Below are 21,928 nucleotides of genomic sequence, written 5' to 3' on the forward strand. Positions count from 1 at the left end.
ATCTATCTATCTATCTATCTATCTATCTATCTATCTATCTATCTATCTATCTCTTACTATAGATCACAGACATTTTAAAGGATATCATAATTTTAACAGGACAAGAGAGGCCCTTTTAAAGGACCCACCAGGGCAACAGTAACTGGGTAAAGTAAATGGGTTAACACATCATTTTTGTATGTCTATGCATCTGCATTGATGCCAAGAGGTGAACGCTGCAGGGATGGGGGTGGGGTGTCCCAGAAATTGGCAATTGCCTCTCGCCCTGCCCCCACGTTGGGCACCCACATGGACAGTGGCAGACTAGTGAAGGAAAGCCAAAGAAAGGAAGTGGAGGGATGCCAGCTCGTCTTCCCCCGTGGCACACAGATGATCCTCGTGGCCTGCAGGCTGCACCCTCTTTGTGAAAATCTATTTAAACACTATCAGCTGAAAACAGATCATGGATTACACAAGCTAGAGGGGTGAGTGTGCAAATCCCAATATAATATAATAGGAATAGGAAAAACAATTCCATCTACTCCTTTCTCTCTTCATACAGAGACACTCACTGTTCTGCACATTCCGCCATTTTTCCATATGTGTCTAGACTGGAGTTTCCCAGTAACCCTTAGTCGTCCAGACCTCGGCTTTCCCCCAGAGGTGAAGCTGATTAACAGTAATCGGGAACAACAATGCATGATAATGTGAATTATAATGGAACAGTGGACACAGCCTTTGGCCCCCACGCTCCATATGAGGGCTATGGCACAGTTATAGTGTACATGGGCCCTGCAGGGACAAGCCAGACAAAGACAAAAGCATGCCAGGCTGTGGGTTAATGTAAATGGGAAGGACATGGGGGCCTGGAGGGGGGTCTATATAGGTCTTCAAAATGATCCATTCACATAAAGATGAGGAAATTAGTTTATTTTGTACTGTACATGTAGTCATGTTTGCCAGGGTACACATATTATATAAATGAGGTCACCCTGAAGCTTGGTTTTCATATTATTTCTAACGAATTAATGGCACTCAACCTAAATATACAATCTTTTCTGGTTTCTGAAAAGTTGATATTTTAGAGATTACATGGTCTTGCTGAATAGCAGCCAAGTGTGGTCATAGTGTTTTGTTTTTGCAACAACCAAAGCAGTTATTGGCCTCCTCTCTCTTCCCTTGTGTCCTTTTAGTGGCCAGCTGTTGTTCAACTATCCGCGTCTTCTCCTCCATCTTCTCTCCTGCCAGTGCTGTGGCAGATACAAGCTATGTAAGGGGGCTTTGTGGGGGCTTTTTTAAAACCAGAAATATAAGTTGTAGACAGATAGAATACACAATCTTAGTGTTGAGGTCTTATCCCAAGTGACTTCTAACTTGTATTTCTCGGTAGGGGTGAGGAGGTCAGGATATTTACTCTGGAGAGAATCCCTGTCTGACTTTGGTCCAAAATCCCACATAGGAATGAAACGAGAGAAAGAGAGAGAGAGAGAGAGAGAGAGAGAGAGAGAGAGAGACCAAATGTGTCGCCTTTCACCTCATCTCTCACTCAGCAAATTGGACTTTGTGTTTGGTTTCTTGTTATAAAGAGGTGTTAGAGACTCAGCTGACAGCAAACTAATATTAATGAGACCCATCTACTCATAACCTCTCACTGCCTCCAACTCCTCTCTCCTCTTTTCTGTGCCATGTTCATTTATTTCGCTATGTCACTGATGCATAACTTCAGTCCGGTGGGGGCTTGTGTTGAAAACTGTAACTAAAGATTTGTTTGCAGAAACAAGATTGTTTTACACAGGATTTGAATATTTGTGGCGTGTAAAGATGAGGACAAGGGAAGCCTTGTGACTTGGCAACACATGGTTGCTCATTGAGGGTATAAATAGATTCTAAGAGAGGATTACAATTCCGAGATTGAATATATAATATCAATTCTGCTGAAAGTATTATGTTTCTGTGAAAAAGAAAGGTTGGATCACCCCGAAATTTCGAAAAAAAACTGTGTGACTGAAATGGTTCTGTGGGAAAGATATGTGTACTCTTCAAAAGTGATTTTGTGAAATCAACAGAGCCCAAGTGACAACAAACATCTATGTCAAGAGAAAAAATCTCTGAGCTTGTGTCCACTGTTCATCACAGACATGTCACATACAAGCCAAGACTTGTGAAATTCTCCTCTTTGCCAGGCGCTCGAGGGCACCATACGCCAAAACAAGCACACCCAAAAACACATTTCTTCCAAAGGACATCACACTCGCAAACAGCTTAATCATCCCTGTTAGTGTCTCTATCAATTACTTGTGTTTACATCAAGTTTTTTGTTTTTTTTACTCATTTTTAACTTCCCAAGTCTTCAAGTTCTGTGGTCTTGTCTGTTTGTCGATGTACTGTTGCAAAAACTGAGCATACAGCCTCCTCCATATTTGATTCATATTCAATCAGTAATTATTCAAATGATCTTTGTAACAACTGTTTTTTCCAATATAATGGGAAATAGACTTGATGGTAATGGCTTATAGTCCTTTTCTGGACTTCTGACTACTCAAAGCACTTTTACATCACATTTCACACCTACCCATTCGCACACTGATGGCAGTGGTTGCTATGTATATCGATCACCAGAAGTAACTGATCCCATTCATACACCACAGACGAAGCAGTGGGAGCGAATCGGGGGGACAGGACATGTGGCTGCAGGAGCTGGGGATCGAACTGTCGGCCTTCCGGTCGAGGGACAACGAATCTACCAACGGAGCCACAGCCTCCCGAATATAGCTCCAAAACACCACCTGTCAGTACTTGGATCATATCAACTTCCTAATCTGTTTACTGTTTGTTTCCATGATTTTATCAAACATCCTTAATTCACCATTATAATCCTAGAGCATCTCAGTGGAGCCAATCACAGCCAATAGAGGACTGATTTCAGTAAGAATGAGTAGTTATAGTGCAAGAGGATGAGTATAGATCCTTAGTGGAGATCCATATTTACAATTATTATTTAATCCTTTTGGAACTTCTATATTTGATAATTGGCAGTTTTTAAACCTTAATTTAAATAAAACAGATCAAGTTCCTCCATTGTAAATAAATATTCGGAGCACGTTATTAATCGAGCAGACTGTAACACAGGCGAACATCTCTGGCTCCCCCTGGTGGACAATTCAACTTGATGTATTTTATTGAGACAAAAACAACGCAGGTATCCCGTCACATCAAGACCATGAAAACAACATTCATTGATCATTTTCGCTCACTGGTTTATTTGATCCATTTCGTTGTCTTTTTTTTTTTTTTTGCTATCACGACTTCATTAAATTGATATACTTGATGTGTAAGCTTACTTTCCTGACTATTAATTACAATGATGTTTCGCTGTTTAAGTTCCAGTTTGTATTCCAAACCATTAATAAAGCTGGTGACTTTTAAGAATTCAGCAGAAATGTTCTCCAATACCGACACTTGTACAAATCTCAAACATTAAAGAAACATGTTTCATCTACTTTCACAACAGTGAAAGTCGTCCTCATAAATTTATTTCCATTTAACTAATATTGTTCCTGTTTTTTCAGTGGCTGTGTTAAGTGTCTTTTTTACAAAAAAGGGCTGGAAACATTTCTCTTCAAAAGAGCTTCCTTTTTTTTTTTTAAACACAGATCTGTTCTTATGCTCAGGTTTTTAACCACCTGCTTTTACTTCTTCCATTTCAGATTAATTTTATGCTCTTATTCCAAATTGCAGCACTTTGTGATTTGCTTTAAAAGTAAAGTGCGTTATAAATTACAGGTATCATTATCTATTAAGTCACCACATTTAGTCTTTAATGCATGATCTACCGGGATCCAAACTACAGAATTTAAACTATGTTAGAAACAAGGACTAAAACTGTATTCGCCGCAGTGCAGGCATCATTTAAAAATCCCTCGTCACTGAACTAATCACCCTGTCTTGTTGGTCAGTCTTAACAGGGTACAAGTCATGCTATTAAGCCTCATCTTTTACCCCCCCACATGAATCCATACAATAACATTTACATATGCATCCATGTTTATTACAACATTTGATGAGTGAGTATAAATGAGAAGCTAAATCAGAATGTCAATCTGAACACACAATTTAAAAAATCCACAATGTAACACAGTCATGACCATATTGTCCTGATGCACTGGAAGCTGAAACAAAAATGTTGAAAAAGATCTTCCTTGACGTCTGTAACGTTTAGTCTCTGTCTTGTGTCACGAAATATGAGAGAAAAAACAATCAAAAACAATCAATATCTGTATTTGGTAGAATAATCCTTAGGAGACACGACGAGACCTCTTCCTTTTCTCGCACCTCGGTACACGGTCTCAACAATGTCAATCATCTCCTGCTTGTCCTCCATTGTCCAGTTTATCTTGTTGTTGTTTCCTGTTCCCAAATCAATCATGATGTGTTTGTTCCTGCAAAGAATTACAAACAACAGGGGACGTTTTGAAAATAAAGCTGAGGTTCACCCAGTATGACCGACAGGAAGGCTTTAAAACATAAGCACAAGGCCATCATAGAGCAAACAAGTCCATTAAAATCACAATCATTTACATCATCGACAAAGTAACGTCATACCTGAAAAAGAACATGACTGTGCAGGGGTCGTACAACTCGTACATCTTATTGAAGTCAGGCACCTCTGTGATATCCACCAGATAGATGACTGCAAAGTTTTTGACCTGTCGGGATGAGCGTAGATCATCAGTTCAACAGTCAGAACATAGAGAGAGTTGAAACAAAACAATTCTCTCTGACTATTGATCAGAGAGTATAAAAAGTGTTTGCATTAAACACAGAGGGTTCTTCGTGTGACACTTACATGTGTTATGTGGTGAGTCGAATGAAAGAAATGAACTGTAGCTCAGCATGCCGTTGACTGATATTAGCGTTTCAATAATTAAAGTCACATACACAAATAGCTGACCTCTGATAAGATGACCTTAAACAATATGGAAATCATCACCGTAAAATCAGCAAAAGAACAAAAATAAACTCTGTGAGAGATGATAAAATGAGTGTGAAGTGTAAACATCTTGGTATCGGTTGTTGTTCCCATAAAACTTAATGTAACTTAAGTCGACGTTTTAAATACTTTATTACCTCTCTTTAAGCGTCCATGCATTCATCACAGCGCGTCTGCAGGCGGCGCTGTTGTTCACGTAATGACAGAAGCTAACGAAGCTAACATCACAACACAACAAACATAAATCTCACCTTCTCAGCGATGCTGTACAGAACTTCGTCCATTTTCATACAAGTCGGGTCCCAGTCGTGTCCGAAGCGGATCACAAGGACTCGGTCCTCCTCCGAGAGGATGGCTTGATCTACCTGCCAGCCATTATGAAGATGAGGTAGCATGTACGACATCTTGTTTTATTCTTTGTGTTACTTCCCAAGCTGGAAGAAAGGTAAATAAAACATTTAGGCAGTAAGTTTAACATGTAGGTAACATTAGTATTTCTCTGGATATGAAAGGTTCAGTTAGTGTGATCGAAAGTCTTCCTCCTGTAGCTACATGCAGGCTAAAGAACGTGAGCCAAGAAACATCTGGAAGGAAACATTACTACTGTAGGTCATATGTACAGAAACTCTTACCTTAAATACAAAAATAAAGATAACTATCAGCTCTGCGTAGTAAACGCGTATATTTTATTATTAACAGATAAGTGTGACTGCCGCGGAGGAGCTTCACGCCACTGTTACGTTCTTTGTTCTTCTTCTGTTGTTTTATTGATAGGTTACCAGAGAGCGCGCGCGCCCACTACTGGGCTGGAGTGAGGAACAAGACAGCCGGTTAAAAAAGGGATTATATTCGGTGTGTTTATTTTACCTTTTTTATCCAGGAAAAGTTCCATTGAGGTTAAAAACATCTTTTTCAAGGAGTCCTGCAAAAATTACACTCACAACATAGTGTGTTTGTGCGTGCGTGTGTGTGTGTGTGTGTGTCTGTGTTTTCAAATGTCATTAAAACATGTTTCTTTTACAGGATCCAGTGTCCTAATTATCCCACATTTTATCCCTATTTGTTCCCAGAATCTCCTCCATTATTTCACCTTTGTTTTAATCTTTTTCTATCTGTTTTGTATTAAACACAACACATTAGAATGTGTTCAGCATTTTATTTGCATTACAGTATTCACATATTTCTGAGTTTACTTTTCCCAATAAATAGGGTATGTGTTTTTCTTTTTAATCTAGAATGGTAAAATCTTAGTCTAGATGGAACTGTCTTATCTCTTCTACTTCCTTGAAGTCTTTGTTCTGTTTGTTTGATAAACAACGTCATATACATGTGACATCATGGTTGCGGATGCAAAGTGTTAACTTTACGTGTAGTATTACCAGTATAAACAGCATATGATCATGTGTGTTACAGCCTACTTGTTTATGTGTTTTTACCATTTTCAACAACAAAAAAACAAATATGAGACATTTATCATGGAAACTAGAAATATGTTGGAGGCCTGTCAGATAAAAACAAGTTGCCTAAAAAATGTAAAAGTGTAGTGTAGTTGTGATAGTTTTAGATAGATAGTTTTTAGACTTTGTACTTAGTTTTGCATTATTGAACAAGTCCTATGAGGCATTTCACTTTTAATGTTTTTGTTCTTGTATTATGCCCTGATAAAGCACTTAATGATGTATGTATGAAAAGGTACTTAATATGTTTAACATAATTAATGTACTACATATATGTTGTTTTAAGCTACAAACTACGAGAATTCTTGTATTAAACTATTTGACAACCTCGTGAATTGACAACCAGTTCAATTACCTTCATAAAATAGTTCCAAAGCATATATTATATAAATGAGTCTCCTTGGTAAGAAAAACATCCAAAGGGTAAATAGAAGACTAAAGCTGGCTCTCCTGTGCTATCTTTTCTTGAGTAATCACACTTAAAGAATTACCAAATAAAGTCAAAGTAACACAGATGTATTAATGTGCAACAGCTTAGGTAAACTGAAAGCTGACATTTCTCAAGACTGCTCATTCTGCAACAACACGAAAGAACATTTGAACCTTGTCCCAGCATGCCCACCCCATGGAGTCATAACTTTTCCTCACTGCCTTCTCTCAGCTGACAGAGTTTCATCATCATCATTATCATCATCATGATGTTTTGGAATTGCATAACCAAAATACCTTGATACCTAAATGTCTAAATCATTGGGTGCTGATCCTTGTCGCAGCTGCTTTGTGTTCGGGTTCGTCCTCAGCCAAATGTTTCCTGTCTCTCTTCAGCTGTCCTATCCAATAAAGGCCAAAAAACTATTTAAAAGAAAAAATAATCTGTAAATCGTCACCAAACAAAAGATAAAATAAAAAAAACAAAAAAAAACATATTTAAATATATAGACTAAGTCCTCACAGCTGGTACAAGATAAGGGCTCATAAAAATGGTTTATCCATGAGACAAAGGGCTATCTTTTTCTTATCAGTATCCCGAGATCCTCAGAAAAAATCCATCCCTCACACATGAATGAACATGTTGGAGTGTTTCACCAATTTTCATCAGATTCTTATTTAGCCAGACACAAATACAAACATTTATTGATGTGCAATTATTACAGTACAAAGTAAAAAGAAAAAAAAAAGGTTATACAAAAATTTCTCCAGTCTACGACATAGCAGCATATTATGGCACTCCTTATAAGACTATAAATCATCTTTAGATATGACTTATATTATGTTTTTATTCCACTGCAAAACTACACAATCACATTACTGTGGTTCAGAATGGCAAGTTGATTAGAGACTATTTCACGTCATACTGTTTCAGTCTATGGACATGTGATTGTTTAACAATGATAGCCACAGTGAAATTAAGATCTATTTCCGAACAACCATCAACACTATAATCCTCCCTTAAAGCTGATATTGAAGTTTAAATTCTGTATGGCTGTTTTTCACATTGCACAACATCCTCCTTCACTCTCCTGATCAATTCTCTGATAGTCAGGCGACCTTGCTCACTGCTAACAAAGAGAGGTGACTCCCTCCCATGTTTATTATAGTCCTCTGTTTTCGAACACCACCCAGTTCAACAAAACAGTTCAGATTCCAGGTTGTACGAAGCTACTTAAGGCCAGTAGGTAGCATAAAAAGAATATAAAAAAAAAACCATTCACATATTTTCTAGAGACAAATAAGTCCATCAGTGGTTCTTTGAACAGGCCGTGATGTCAGGAGAAACACATCCACAGTCCATTGGTTTCCCATCAGGCAACATGATAAATCTTGAATGCAATAACGTCTTATATTCCCTGAAGAGCACTGATGCTTGGCTGGAACACACAGTTTTGGGATGAGGTCAGGCACACAGTCTACCACAGTGATGAACATTAGACTGATAGTCAGAGAGAATTGTTTTGTTTAGCTCTTAGTCAGCAGGATGCTCCGGACATGAGCGATTCACCTCAAACCACTCGTCTATACACCTGAAACAGGAAAAGCAGGTGTTGAGAACAAAGCAGAAACACAATATCAATTCGACTGATCTCCTCTAAAACTTTTCAATAAAATAATTTCTTCATAACACCATATTACCTTGTGTTTGTGGGGTTTTTTTCCAAATACATTTTTGTATACCTTTAACTGGATAAATTAATTGGCATTCATGAGCGTAAGATGATTGATGTGTTTGTTATATCGGTCTGTTGAATTTAAGGATAGAGAGCCTCCTGTGAGTGAAAGGTTACCTTAGCATAGCTACATTAAGTACAAAGGTCAGCAACATGGGAAAACGACTGTCTGTCTCAGTCAAAACAGTCAAAATTCAAAAACCATGTCTGAAGTGCACGAGCCAACACATCAGAGCTTGCTTTGTTGATTTTTTCACCTTTGAATAGAACTGGCATTTATAGCCTAATGGGTCTTTGGAGGACTCCAATCAATCTTCTTAAATAGCTCTTAGCAAGAAAGCAATGGCCTAAACATCAAATTATTTTTTGTGTTTTATGTTTTCAGCTGTAATTATTTAGTATAAAACTGAAGTGACATGTTTCTCTATCCACCTCATAATGTTTCAATACATTCTCTTATATCAGCCTCAAATGACTGTCACATTTAAAAATGTGGTTACTTATGCTACTCAAAATTTGTCATTTCAACAAATAAGTGACTAACAAGGGAAAATATTGTTTTCCAAATTAAAGAAATGATTTGAAAGTGTAAGTAATATCTTTATTTACTCTGTTTAGAAGGCAAACAATATACATTTAGTCTTTACTCTCACTAGCATGTTAGCTTAGTTTAGCATGAAGCCTGAAAACAGGGACACAGCTGGCTCAGTCCAAAGGTAAAAAAAACAACAACCTTTCAGCAACTTAAATGTTCACTCATTAACATTGTGTATCCCTTTGTTTAATACTAAAAAGAGATACTCTTTCTTGGTTACATATAAAGGGCACCTGTTAAGCATGCTAACCTAATTAAACCAACCATTTGCAGTTGCTTGATAGTGACTGCAGTTAAAATTGAGAGAGCTATCGTAGGCCAAAAGCCTAAATCTACTCTTTAACCAAAGAAAAGAAAACAACCCAAAAAAATCCAAAATGTTATCTATAAAATTAACCGGAACTGTCTTTCAAAATGCCTTTTATGCATCTGTCTGACTTTTTCCAACTTATCTGTTAATTTGTGTGGGTTTGTGTGTGTGTGTAATTTACCCTTTATGGTAGATACACAGGCAGGGCAGCCTGGCAATGGTGTCTCCTTGCTCCAGCTCTTCCAGGCAGATGGCACATTCCCCAGAGTCTCTGGACAAGATGTCCTCTGATCAAGACAACATGGAAAGAAACAAACTGAGAAAAGAGCTGCCTCGTACACACCTCCATGCATCAAGTGTTCTGTTGGTTCAGAACCCTGCAGCTGTTTAACCTTTGGTTCGTAAATAGTTGGTGTCACCTGCAGACAAGTGCTGACTGGTATTCTTTGTATAAAGCAAAGAGGGCGACTTTTCAGTCTATATTGGAAATATAAAGTGTTATTTAAGATTTGTTTTCACCTTGTAGCTATTGTTTATCTTGATGACAAATTGTAATAACTCAAATAAAATGGTATTGCTGATCAGATAACATGGATCAGTCATTAGATCTAGATTGGATTAGATCAGTCAATGACAACTTGTTCTTTTGTGTGACAATTTAACCTGCATATTTAACTATGACAAGAGCTCGTGTCAATACCTGGGGCTATGAGCAAACCTGAGTAGCAGTTTTGAAGTTTTTTACAAGCATAAAATGTTCTAAAGATATGTTAAATTGCTTGAAGTTAATTGGATAAGTTTCCATAATGTGTAATAAACTCAGACACAGTTTACTTCATGGTTGCATAGGTACCGTTTTTTTTATCAGTAGCATGCATGCTGCTGTGGGTGTGTGCCAAGCCAAATAACGTGCATGTGCAGATCTCTGCTCAAAAAAGAGGAGGACTAACCTGCTCTTATTTGCTGACATGCGACCCTGTAAAGCATGGGATGTTTCTAACTGCAGGAAGTGTGTGAAAGCTGTCTGACAACAGACACAATGTGTTTCCCTTTCCTGCATGTGCACATGTAGGTGCATGTTCACTACCATGTGCTCTGCTACTTTCATGTTGGTGTCTGTATTAATGTACTGTTGCTGACTTTTAGGACTTTTATCTATTTATCTAGTAGGTGTAGGAGCATTTCTGTGAACAATTCTGGAAATATTTTAACAATCTGATAAGACGCACTTATGAAAGTAAAGACTCTTACAAGGATTGTTTAATAATCTAATAAACTGGTTCTACTTTTATCAAGGACGGGGAGACGGAAGAAGAGGTAGAGTCTAGATAAGTACACTTTTGTGTTGCATTTAAGTACAATTTCCATGTGCTTGTACCTGACAGCTTCCATTGACGTCTATCTTATTCTTTCACTCCTTACATTTTCAAACACAATAATAGAATCTACTCTATTACATAGATTACACGGCAGAATTAAAACGTGTCCCCATAGAAATAAAGTGGTTTTGTGGATTGGTCAACACAAACACATTAAACTGTAGTGCTGGTTAAACAACAAATGGCATGCTCTGTGGCCAAGTATAAAACAAACACGTTGAGTTTAGGGCTGAACCGGCCAGCTCCTCATCTACCAAATCCTGCGTTGTTGATCTAAATGTCAACCATGCCATGCATGTTCTGTTTACTGAATGATGCACAGATGAGTGTCTTTGGAAGGAAAACAAATTGGGAAACATTTTCAAATGTAATGATCTAACTGACAGAAGACATTGTTTTGCACATAAAGTACTTTTACATTCTTGTACTTATAATAGAGCTTTTTATTCACTCTGGCTACTTATTACTATAATTATATGGCCTTTTCTCCTGTTTTGACCACTCAAGTGCTTTTACACGACCTCTCACATTCCAGATGCTATGCAGAGTGACACTTAATCCCATTAGTGCTGCTGTTTATGCCATCAGGAACAAGTTAACGTTCATTGTCTTTCCCAAGGTAACTTTAACATGTGGACCACAGCAGCTGGGATCAAGAAACAACTATCTTTACTACTGATCCACAGCTTGCAACTGGACTGCAAAAAAGCCTTCCTTCACTCACTAGTGCCATTATTCTGTTTTACACAAATGTTTGTGCGTTTACTTTGAAAAGAATGTTAGCTGATCTGAGGAATAACAGATAAGGTATTTTTGTCAAAAATACTTAAGTATAAAATGGACCTTAATAATCTTCCATGACATCTTACACCAATCCCCCCCTACTTTCACCCCCCTCTGATGTCTTACTGTTGTAGGTGAGGCGCGTTTTGCTGAAACACATGAGCAGGTGCTTCTCGATTTCATCCGCTGCCATAAACTTGGAGCAAAGAGGACAGTGGAAACCTGTGTGGAAAATACAAAAACAAAAACATGCTAATTTCTGTCTCTTAACTTTTTATTGACGTGTAAACATGTGAGTTTGAGATAGCTGATCTTTTACAGTTGGCCTTACACCCCCATGGACATTCTGGCTCTCTGTGTGCTGTAAACAATCTGATTCGCTAATCACGTAATCTTCAGGTGTCAAAAATCCGACTCCAAACACATTTTCGAGCTGAGATGTACTTATTGCATATTTTATTGTTCTCCATTAATAAATGAAGGCATTTATTAATTCATAATTTGACACAGATGGTCTGACCCTGAGCATCATATTAACTGCACATATGTGCAGCTAGACTTGAGATAAATTGACTTCCTGTTAAATATCAAAACACCTCACTAAAGGAAAGACATAATAATCAGCATAATGCAGAAATGGTCTTTTTTTTTTTTAAATAAAAGGGTTACACACATTGTCAGACCTGCAGAGTCATACTGACGTGCAAAGGTTATTAATGGCTGAAATATTGACTGTACTTCCTCGTCAGGGAAATTACCGATGGCAGTAGAATGATGGAGAGGAGCCCAAAACCTTGGTCAGGATTTTAATGAACGTTGTAAAAAAAGAAATAAGGAAACAGACACACCAACAGCATTTAGGATGGAACGTTATTAGGTTTAAGTAACTTAAACCTAAACATTGACCAGGATATGAGAGCGTTGAGAAGGCACTTCTGCTTGACTTTCAGTGACTAATGCTATGGTCCTGTCTTGAGACAACCTACCAGCTGTGAAGCAGCTACACAGTTTCAGGAAGTGTGTGTGTATACTCTCTCTCTCTCTCTCTCTCTGTGTGTGTGTGTGTGTGTGTGTGTGTGTGTCAGGCAATGTGTAACCGGCAGGAAGCCCTTATCTGCCGACCTACATTATGCACTCTTCCCTCTCAGTGAAAAACAAGCCATTTTTCTAATACAGGAGGAAGGCATAAGGCAGACGGCAAAACAAATGAGAACAGAGGAGACACCTGTGGCGACAATAAAACTACCAAAGTGGTGAACAAAGAGCTCAGTCATCATACTGCTATTACCATTAGGTATCACATGTCAAATGGAAAAATACTAAGTAACTTTGAAATGAACGGTGCAGACATACAGTGTGTATTGTAGTATAAAAAAACTATGGTCCTGTTCTCTCCATAAATCAAACACAGTGTTTAAGAAGGACCTAATTTACAGTAAACAAATCAACCATTAAAAGTAATGCAAAAGATATTGAACAACACTGCATGGGCCTCTGCTTTGAGTAACAAGAACAGAGTGTACTTCAGGGACAATTAGAAAACCGGCAAACCCAACGACTCATAAATGTCCTGAGTAAAAACACATCATTAATATGAGCGTGACATGCTTGTTTACAGATGTTTTATGTCGTATGATATACATTTTTGGTAATTAGGACGATTACAATCTTACCTCCGAGCAGGTGAGGGGACAGGTGAGCAGGCAGGGAGCCTATAAGCAACCTGTGGCCTTCAGGAGGCAGCTGGCCCTCTTCATCCCCATCCGTGCCATCGAGGCTCTGATTGAGAACGTGTGATCCTGACCTGCCGCCAGCCGGTATACTCAACCCGGAGCTGGTCGGCCCACCCCCCGTATACCGGATCCGTGGGCCATCTGGTCCATTGGTGTACCTAAACCCCGCAATCCTTTCCCCTCCGCTGGAGTTTCCAGATGGGAGATCGGAGCTGGAATAAGCTCGAGTTCTTCCATCAAATACTGCGCTGCTCTGTTTGGCTCCCATGCTGTAGGCCTATCTGGTGCACAGCCTTAGGTTTTTTTTGTGCACTTTAAAGTTCTTATCCACTCCACATGGTTGCAAAGTATTTTTAAGAAGTTCCAGCAACAAAAGAAATGCAGCTTTACACGTGAACAATCATAGAGAGACACTGATCCAACATGTCAAAGTTTCATGGAGCGCTCTGTGCGTAAAGTGCGCACTCACTGAGGCATAACCGGATTTCCAAAATTTCCAAGTGGTGTGTTTTTTTCTTTACAGAACGCTTGTCCTTTTAAAAAAGATAAATAAAGATAAAAAAAATGTTAAAAATAAAGAAGATAAAATATCTTCAGCTTTGTCTCTTCAGTTCAACTTCTTCAGACGAAAACAATGGCGTGAATGTTGACCCACAGCCCATCTGGTTCAAGTTTGTTTTTGTGCTCAACTGTGGCCGTCTGGAAAGAAAAATAAAAGCAGAGATTGCTCTCCTCCCTCTATGAGTCAGTTCGATAAAACTACCCGACTTTGAACAGGAAAAGATAAATACAGCTTCAAAGTAAAACCGGTAAACTCAGTACACACGGGAAGAAGTTATGAGGAAGTTCCTGTTCTTTAGATTTTAAATGTTTTTAGTACCCATAGATTATGCTGAAAAGCAGTTCAAAAAAAGTTAATTAGAAGTTATTTTTGTTTGACATTGCGCCTGTTGCATCCTAATCCTTCATTTAGGATAAGTGTATATCCAGCAGCTGAATTATTATTGAACTACTTGTACTGTAATTAAACATTCTGATTGCAAACTGATTTATCAATCAATTCTTCTTTGTAAAGCGCCGATTCATAACAAATCTTATCTTGGACATTTTTACCACAAGCAGATGAAAAACCTTACTTTGTTGTTAGTCAATGCTAAACAACGTCCACCTAAGTAAGAAGTCTATAAAAAACCTCCTGGGACACTTTTCTATGCATGCCAGTTTAATGTAATTTTTGCAAAATGAGGTCAATAAGAAAGCGATCGCTTAAATGTCTGCACATTTTTGTTGTGCTTTTACTTTGAAGGCCAACGCATGATTTCATGTCTGTGGTTCCCTTCTTATCTTCAGCTTGAAGCAGAACTGAGTGGGCGCGTCAGGTGGCGTGTGACGTCAACCCCAGTAACACCAGCGGGCTGTTGGCACGGCAGCAGGTCACCAGTCCACTCCGTAAAATGAAAAGCCCTCCATGTTTGGCACTCTGTGCTCCAGCCTTTCACGCCAATGAACACACACGCCTGAACGACACTCTGTTCACACGTTTATTGAGCAATTTCACACAGAGGACAAACAGAAGATACACTGCATTATAAACATTCAAATAGGCAATAAAGAAAAAAACATTTACAAGCCAAAATAAATGGGCTAAGGAGGAACCTCTGAAACAGTCTTGAATGTGTATCAAGTGGGGGACAGCAGCAGGGACTAAAGCATAGCAGTGCACTGGATGTGACACAAAACAACACACTGTGAGATAAGAGATTACAGGGTAGGCAGAGGGTGCCTGTCAAATATGTTCTCTTTCCTGTGATATCGGGTTTGGGTGTGCACTCTTTAAATTTATGATCAAGAGAAACCTTGACAGAAGCTAATAAATCATAACAATACAGGCCTATACACACAAACGAGGTTTTGGCTAGCTTTAGGAAGCTTTCCTATCAGATTGTGCTAAGAAAGGAGGGCACACTGTGAACCACCAACAGCCAGGAAGGAAGACTACTTATAGAAGAACTAGAGTGTCATGTGACAATGAGACACCCAAAACAGGGCTTAAACTGTAGCACAGGCCTTTGTTGTGATAGTCATATGACAGAAACGGATTTTGATTTAAATGTGACTTTCGGGTCTTTGAGGGGCTCTGCCTTGAACTTTTAGAAACACCCCTCCAAAATGATCCATGCTACTTCAAGCTGCACACTTTGATTTCAAAGTCAAGGGCCAATGTGAAAAAGTCTTTTGAAACCTATACAAGAGTTCTTTTTTTTTTTACATGTTACTGATCAGAGAACCTCTTTTGTTCTCCTTTCTCTCCTTCTGTCAGGTGGAAAATGTTACCCCTTTTCCCTGCCTCCTCCCCTCTCAATCCACCTATATGTCACTCCAACGTCTCAAACAGCCACAAACTGTCAGTTTTCACTACAACTCTCATTTAGTTCTCATGTATCCTTCATGTCAACAGGCAGGCAGAGAAGTAGGTTAATTCTCACATTCGTCTCTGAAGCCACGGGGGAAATGTGTGTACTGCAGTAACATCTGACTGAATTTCTGCATAACAAAGCCAGCTGAGGCCCATGTATTGCTGTGCGGTGAAACTTTAACTAACCAGGTGGTGAATCATTATGATACTTATATCATACATTGCTGCTTCTCACATAACCTTTTTGTGTGTATTAGAGTGTGTGTGTCTGTTTGGTTCGTTGGGGGATTAAAACAGTGCAACAGAGCGCACTCTTTGGGAAGCAAAGCCACTTAGACATTCAAAAACATGGTGGTGCATTTTTAGCGAGTTGACTGCAAATAGGTATGTTCTGTGTGTGTTTATGTGTGTGTTTTCATAGAGAGTGTTGTTAAGTATTTGGACGCACGACTCCAGGCTCATAGAGGCTCTGCCCCAGCTGCAGGCCTCGTCTTGGCCTCATCACTGCTGGCTGACCCCCATCTGCTGGTGGTCGGGTCCTGGTTCTCCTTCCATGTCAGCGTGGTAATGCTCGAAACTGTCGTCCTCTAAGTCTGGAAGGCCCAGCAGCTGGTAGGGGATGAAGGTTGTAATGTTAATATGAGTGTATTTGCAACAACACTAATGTTTTCGGTCTCATATGAAGGCAGACAAACATTCAGCAACAAGTAGAGCATGCTTAAAGGTTTTCTACAGATAATTAGGTCAATATTTTTAGTTTAATGTTCTGGGCATCTAGTGAATTTACTCAGGGAAAGTAATTAAGAATATTGTTCTTGTACTTTTACTTCACTTGAGAAACTTAATTCAAAGCTTCTTTACATTTCTTCCATCTCAGTTGGAGGGCACATTATATTTGTCCCTCTACATTAAAGTATTACGGTTAATGCATGCATATCAATACTCTAATAGTCTGTATGCTAATCTCAAAGGTCACATATTCTCCTTTTCAAGTGTAAATAAGTTGTAGAGGTCCCCAAAATATGTCTTTAAAATAACTTGCCAAAAAAACACCCTGATCCTGTATTTTATCATGCCTATAAACCCCTCTAATTAAGCCCTGCTCAGAACAGGCTGTTTCTGGGTCTGTATCTTTAAATGGAAATGAGCTGTGACCACGCCCCTCTGTGGAAGGGTTTCGATGGCGTTGGCTTTCTTGCACCACGCCCAATTGTTTAAATTGAGATGGCAGACTAAGAGGGCAGAACACCTAGCAGTAGGAGTGTCTGGGGGGTTACCACCCTTTGTGATACCATGAAGGGAAAATCCTCACACGACAAGGCAAAATACAGAGAGGACTTTTCTTATAAGTGAGGGGTTTGTAGACAAGCTACGGACACATATTCATGCTTTTTAGTTGTGTTTCTGACTGTACTGGCTGGACGTGATTATTCAAATGGTTTCAGTGGTGCTTGTTATTTATTTACTTGATATGTGCTGTAATTGTATTGTTGTGATTGTTTGTTGTGTCTATGAACTGAGCAGGTGGCAAATGAGCTTCCCTGCTAGAGAATAATAAAGTTTTCTAATCTAATCTTATCTTAGAAAAAAACCATGGTGACGTGTAAGTTGCACACAATGTGACCTTTAAAAAGATCAATTTGTATAATGGGTACTTTCACTATCTGTGCTTTGAATATAATTTGGTGTTAGAACTTCCTAACTGTGATGCTTACTAATGCTAGTGCTTTCACCTTAATGACATATTTAAACACAGAACTTGTATTTGTATCAAAAACCTGTTGTCTCTCCACTGCAGTATTGTATTGCAGGTGACTAATTGAAGGTTAACGAAAATAAAACTACTACTACATGTCAAATAGACAAGATTATTTTGAGGATTCAAAATAGAATTAGCATATTCCGCCCCACTTTGTTTATTGCGGAAAATAAAGGCAACATTAAAATGTGACAACTCTGTTTGAGGTCAGCGCGTTTAGTCCGTAGGAAAGAGAGTAGCACATATCAGGGCTGTAATAGATGCAACAACAGACAACAAGCAGAAGTCACTGTGCGTTCATGCAGTGTTAAAAAGAAAAAGTGTAACTCCAGAGTGTCAAGCTTTCGTTTCCTTACAGGCCTGAAGGACGTGAAGACCTTCTCCAGCACCTCCAGCAGAGTCTTCTTCCCGCAGGAGGAAATGTAGTCCTGGGCCAACTGCAGAAAGGGAAGGCAGTCCTCACTTTCACTCCACACGTGCTATGGACACAGAAATAAGATTCACTGAGAAAAAAGTAGGTGTCATTCCAAAGATACTTCTCCCAAAATCATCAATAAACTGTGACTAGGGGGGGAACAATAAATGTGTGGTCAAAAGTAAGTGTTTTAGAAAAATCTTCGACATAAATAATAACTAGTATGAAGACAACATTCTCTTCAATTATGTTGAAGTCCTCTTGTTTAACTGTCCTCACAAGTTGAACCTCTTGAGTTGGGTCAGGGGCCGTGATGCATCGAAAAACTAGAGCAAAGCAATTAAACCAGATTAAGAGACATTTCATCAAGGACATGCAGTAAACAAAGGACACAGGTTTGTACACAACGACCCGAACATTTGTCAAAGTATGTGCAAGAAGAAAAAAGCCTCGCTATTGAGTTGATACTAGGAATTAATCAGTATTCATTATTACCTTATGCTTATTATAACCAATGCTTACATTGTTAGTCACTTAAGGCTAATTATAAAGTGTTCATTATGTTGTAATTCTTTGAAACAAAAGTCCTCACTATAGTGCAGGTTGACAGGAGGAGTTTTGGATAAACTTTACAACAATTCCCTCTTTACTTACTGTTGCTGTTGTTTGATTGGACTCAAAGGCTCTACGTCATATGTTGTGATTTGTGGCTTCTAACCGCCCATAGAGTCCAAGTGCCAAACACTTTCTGACAAGTCACATTTTCATGTTATTCATTGTAATAAATATTTTTTTTCTTAATATCACTTGTCTCTCCTGATTGAACTGGAGTTACTGTTCTTAACGTCAATCACACAAGAGACTTGTTACCTAACATACAGCTACTCTAGATTGCACCCTCCTGGCATCCAGCATCACTGTAAGGAATCTGGGTGATATAACACATTTCTCGGATGGCCTCTTTTCTCCCACGTAACCTTGCAAAAATCATGCACATGAAGTCTCTGAATGTTTCAGAAAAAAGCTATTTCATGCATTTGTTGCTATAGTGTTTTTGCAATTCTCTGTTATGAGGCTGCTCTGATAAGTCCCTCAAGACTTTTTGGCTGGTCTGAAACAGTGTATGTGTACTGACAGGACTAGAAAAAGAGATCACATGTCTCTCTTATTAGTTCATCCACACTGGTTCCTAAAAAAACTAGGATAAAGTTTAAATTCCTTCATTAGGGGCGGCTGTGACTTCAAGGAAAAGCAGGACGCTGTTGAAAGATCGGTAGTTCAACTCTAATACATAATCAAAGCATGAAGAACACCATACTTAATACATTATTCAATAGGCTTGTTAAATCAGTTGAAGTGGTAAATCAAGTGATGCCATGTATGATTTATGGATAATTTTATGGTTTTTAGTGAGGTAATCAACCAAATGTACCTGTTTTTATGTTTATAAATTACTATTCAATTATCAAATATATATTTAATTGTGAGAAATATTTAGGGATGTGGTTTTACATTTCTTGGTGTGTATTTTGTGTTTAAGGAGTCATGGAAAAGTCATGTGAAGATTTGTGCAGACAAGCCTGATGTTGAGCCCTCATCCTTGGACTGCTGAGGGATGCTTGTTCCAGTCTGACACTGATGGATGGACTCTGTGAGGGTGTGCCTCTGCTACGTCACCAAAAAGTCATCTTTCAGCAGATCACGTAGAGCAAATCCAGTGGCTCCTGTTTCTCAGCTGACAAACATTGTGTCAGACTAAAAACTACAAGCACTTCTTCTGAGGGTGAGAATTTCCGAGGTGGAAACACTGACGCGTAGCTGGGCTGTTATCATGTTAGAACTCGCCTCACAGCACCCTCTAGTGACAAAACAGGACAGTGATCACAGAGTTGAGGATAAAAGATAAAGTAAACAGGGAGAAGGCCTTGTGTGTATATGAGGGAAAAAAGGAATGAGAAAGAGAAAACATGTGGGACGTCCTGTTGATAGCAGTATTGATCATGCAAAAGTAACTATCTTAGGACTCCTGCAGTCAGAGAGTTATTTTAGCTGATTTTAGAGAACAGTGTTTGTGGCCTCGTGTAAGCGTGCGACTGTGTGTACATGAGTGTTTGGGCTGCATCATTTGACATGCATTAGTTTCAGCAGCAGGGGAATATGGAGGGTCGAAAGTGGGATAAGTAAGGACTGCACCATGATGTAATAATACTACATCTAGTGTGTAGCTGTGTTATGTAACACTCTGTAACACTGCTATGTTTTCGTTCTCTGTCAAGATATTCTTCATGGGACACTTTCACAGGGGCTGGACTCACAAGTTTATATTTTCCATCTGCAGTCATGGAAAGCCCCTAAGAAGCCTTTCTGTGCAGTTTGTGGGATGGACGAGGGTGATTCCTAAGAACACATAACACAGGCACGCTTGGTGTGACATAATGTGTTGTTGACTCTACAGATGCTCTGGCTCCTCGCCTTGGTCCACTCCATCTTCTCCTCATCTTCTTTTCTATTTAATAGATATATTTAAGACTCTGATATTGCTATTAGTAGGCAGTCATACTATTTTAAAGGTTAAAATTGCACATGGTGCTTTCTTTATTAGTGTCCAGGGTTTAATTTTAACATCATGGGTTCAGTCCTGGATCAGAGCAGTAACACATAACAATAATGTTAAATACATGAAAATACAACCCGAGTTATTGAGAGTTAGACTACTTATTGCATGTCTGCAGAACCTAAGCATGTTGCTATAAAATAAAAAATAAACTGTGGACAGAATTATATAGCATGTGGTCTACGACCTGGATTTGAGCTTTTGGAACTCACTGGAGCTCGTTGAGAAATAATGCAATATAAATGAAACTGAAATGAAATCAGGTATTTTTCTCCATACAGCTATTAGCCTTAATTCATTGCGTAGGTTCCAATCGAACTTGATTAACAGTAGAGCTTTTATTCTGAAAGTAACTGGCCTCGTTTTAATGTAACCTGGTTCTCGTGGTGTTGCGGGTGGTGCTGAGTTCAGAGGGTTATCGCAGTTGATTATGATGGAGAAAAAAAACCAGCATCGACAGAGAGTGGGAGGGTGCGGGGTGTGGATTCAAATGAAAATGACATCATCCAGCATTCTTTGCCCAAAGCCCCCCACCCCTCCTCCCTTTCTTCAAATGTCCATTAGGTAGAAAACCGTGACCAAGCGGGACAACCCCACCTCCTGCGCAGCCCCGACACACCTACGATAACACATAGACAGACAAGAACACAGCATACACTCACAGCTAGAGGCCCTGCAGAGGCTCACTTACGAAAGTGTCGGTACCGCCGGGACACAGTACGTAGAAGGATACACCGGGCTCTGCGTAAAAGTCTAGCCGCCTCTCGTCGTCCTCCTCGGCAAAGATGAGGTCGAACGGGTTACCGGAACACCACTTTTCCGCCGCCTCCACCAGGTGCTTGAACTCCATCCTGCGTGATCCGGTCTGCGGTGTCCCTGGCTCTGGAGCTTGATCTGGATCTCTCTGGCCGTCACGGCGATGATGCTTAAGACGCAAAAAACAGCTGATCGGACAGCAGCATCAGCAGCCTTCACTACCGCATCTCCTCTAAAGCACTGTGTGCATGGCGCGGGAACACAGATAACACTGCTGGTGCATAGAGTGTACCGGTTCTGATGTTCATCCGTGTTCAAAGACCCATTCCTCTCTTCCTCCTCACGTTATGAAATCAAGCCGTCGGTCGCATACATGCAGACGCAGGAGGACGCTGGAAAAAACGCGATGACGAACAGTGAAGCCGGGCAGCCGTCCATAGTGTATGTGAGGCTGTATGGGCCCACACCCAAAGATAAAACATACTTTCAGCTTCTGATATCATGCAAAAGTAGAATGATCCGATCCGTATGTTATGGGAATTATTGATCATGTGAAGAATAGAACCGTGATGTTGAT

At 39.4% G+C, this 21,928-nt stretch overlaps 3 protein-coding genes across 3 annotated transcripts; all 3 read right to left on the bottom strand.

Annotated features, from left to right (window-relative positions):
* Positions 1-4,005: 4,005 nt before the first annotated feature.
* Positions 4,006-5,749, bottom strand: txnl4a (thioredoxin-like 4A). Its single transcript, XM_079367356.1, has 4 exons — positions 5,602-5,749; positions 5,221-5,403; positions 4,582-4,685; positions 4,006-4,418 (listed from the first exon to the last, which is right to left on the bottom strand). Exons 2-4 carry the CDS (start codon positions 5,371-5,373, stop codon positions 4,247-4,249), a joined length of 429 nt encoding a protein of 142 aa, XP_079223482.1. The 5' UTR covers positions 5,374-5,403; positions 5,602-5,749; the 3' UTR covers positions 4,006-4,246.
* A 1,777-nt stretch (positions 5,750-7,526) lies between these two features.
* On the bottom strand, positions 7,527-14,122 carry LOC306839062 (E3 ubiquitin-protein ligase znrf2-like). Its single transcript, XM_079367539.1, has 4 exons — positions 13,332-14,122; positions 11,785-11,880; positions 9,678-9,783; positions 7,527-8,447 (listed from the first exon to the last, which is right to left on the bottom strand). Exons 1-4 carry the CDS (start codon positions 13,657-13,659, stop codon positions 8,390-8,392), a joined length of 588 nt encoding a protein of 195 aa, XP_079223665.1. The 5' UTR covers positions 13,660-14,122; the 3' UTR covers positions 7,527-8,389.
* A 796-nt stretch (positions 14,123-14,918) lies between these two features.
* On the bottom strand, positions 14,919-21,859 carry mturn (maturin, neural progenitor differentiation regulator homolog (Xenopus)). Its single transcript, XM_079367806.1, has 3 exons — positions 21,287-21,859; positions 17,923-18,045; positions 14,919-16,416 (listed from the first exon to the last, which is right to left on the bottom strand). The coding sequence occupies exons 1-3, from the start codon at positions 21,443-21,445 to the stop codon at positions 16,309-16,311; spliced, it is 390 nt and encodes a 129-aa protein (XP_079223932.1). The 5' UTR covers positions 21,446-21,859; the 3' UTR covers positions 14,919-16,308.
* Positions 21,860-21,928: the final 69 nt, after the last annotated feature.

This window comes from Symphodus melops, assembly GCF_947650265.1.
Source record: "Symphodus melops genome assembly, chromosome: 18".
Classification (NCBI taxonomy): Eukaryota; Metazoa; Chordata; class Actinopteri; order Labriformes; family Labridae; genus Symphodus; species Symphodus melops.

Excerpts from the sequence above, each read along its gene's own strand:
- txnl4a (XM_079367356.1), bottom strand. The coding sequence starts at position 5,373 with ATGTCGTACATGCTACCTCATCTTCATAATGGCTGGCAGGTAGATCAA. Across the intron at positions 4,686-5,220 it reads TGTACAGCATCGCTGAGAAG|GTCAAAAACTTTGCAGTCAT; the intron begins GTGAGATTTATG and ends TCATCCCGACAG. Across the intron at positions 4,419-4,581 it reads ACAGTCATGTTCTTTTTCAG|GAACAAACACATCATGATTG; the intron begins GTATGACGTTAC and ends AATTCTTTGCAG.
- LOC306839062 (XM_079367539.1), bottom strand. The coding sequence starts at position 13,659 with ATGGGAGCCAAACAGAGCAGCGCAGTATTTGATGGAAGAACTCGAGCT. Across the intron at positions 11,881-13,331 it reads GTCCCCTCACCTGCTCGGAG|GTTTCCACTGTCCTCTTTGC; the intron begins GTAAGATTGTAA and ends TTTTCCACACAG. Across the intron at positions 8,448-9,677 it reads CTGTGTATCTACCATAAAGG|GTGTATAGACGAGTGGTTTG; the intron begins GTAAATTACACA and ends TTCCTGTTTCAG.
- mturn (XM_079367806.1), bottom strand. The coding sequence starts at position 21,445 with ATGGAGTTCAAGCACCTGGTGGAGGCGGCGGAAAAGTGGTGTTCCGGT. Across the intron at positions 18,046-21,286 it reads CCGGCGGTACCGACACTTTC|CACGTGTGGAGTGAAAGTGA; the intron begins GTAAGTGAGCCT and ends CTGTGTCCATAG. Across the intron at positions 16,417-17,922 it reads TCTTCACGTCCTTCAGGCCT|CTGCTGGGCCTTCCAGACTT; the intron begins GTAAGGAAACGA and ends ATCCCCTACCAG.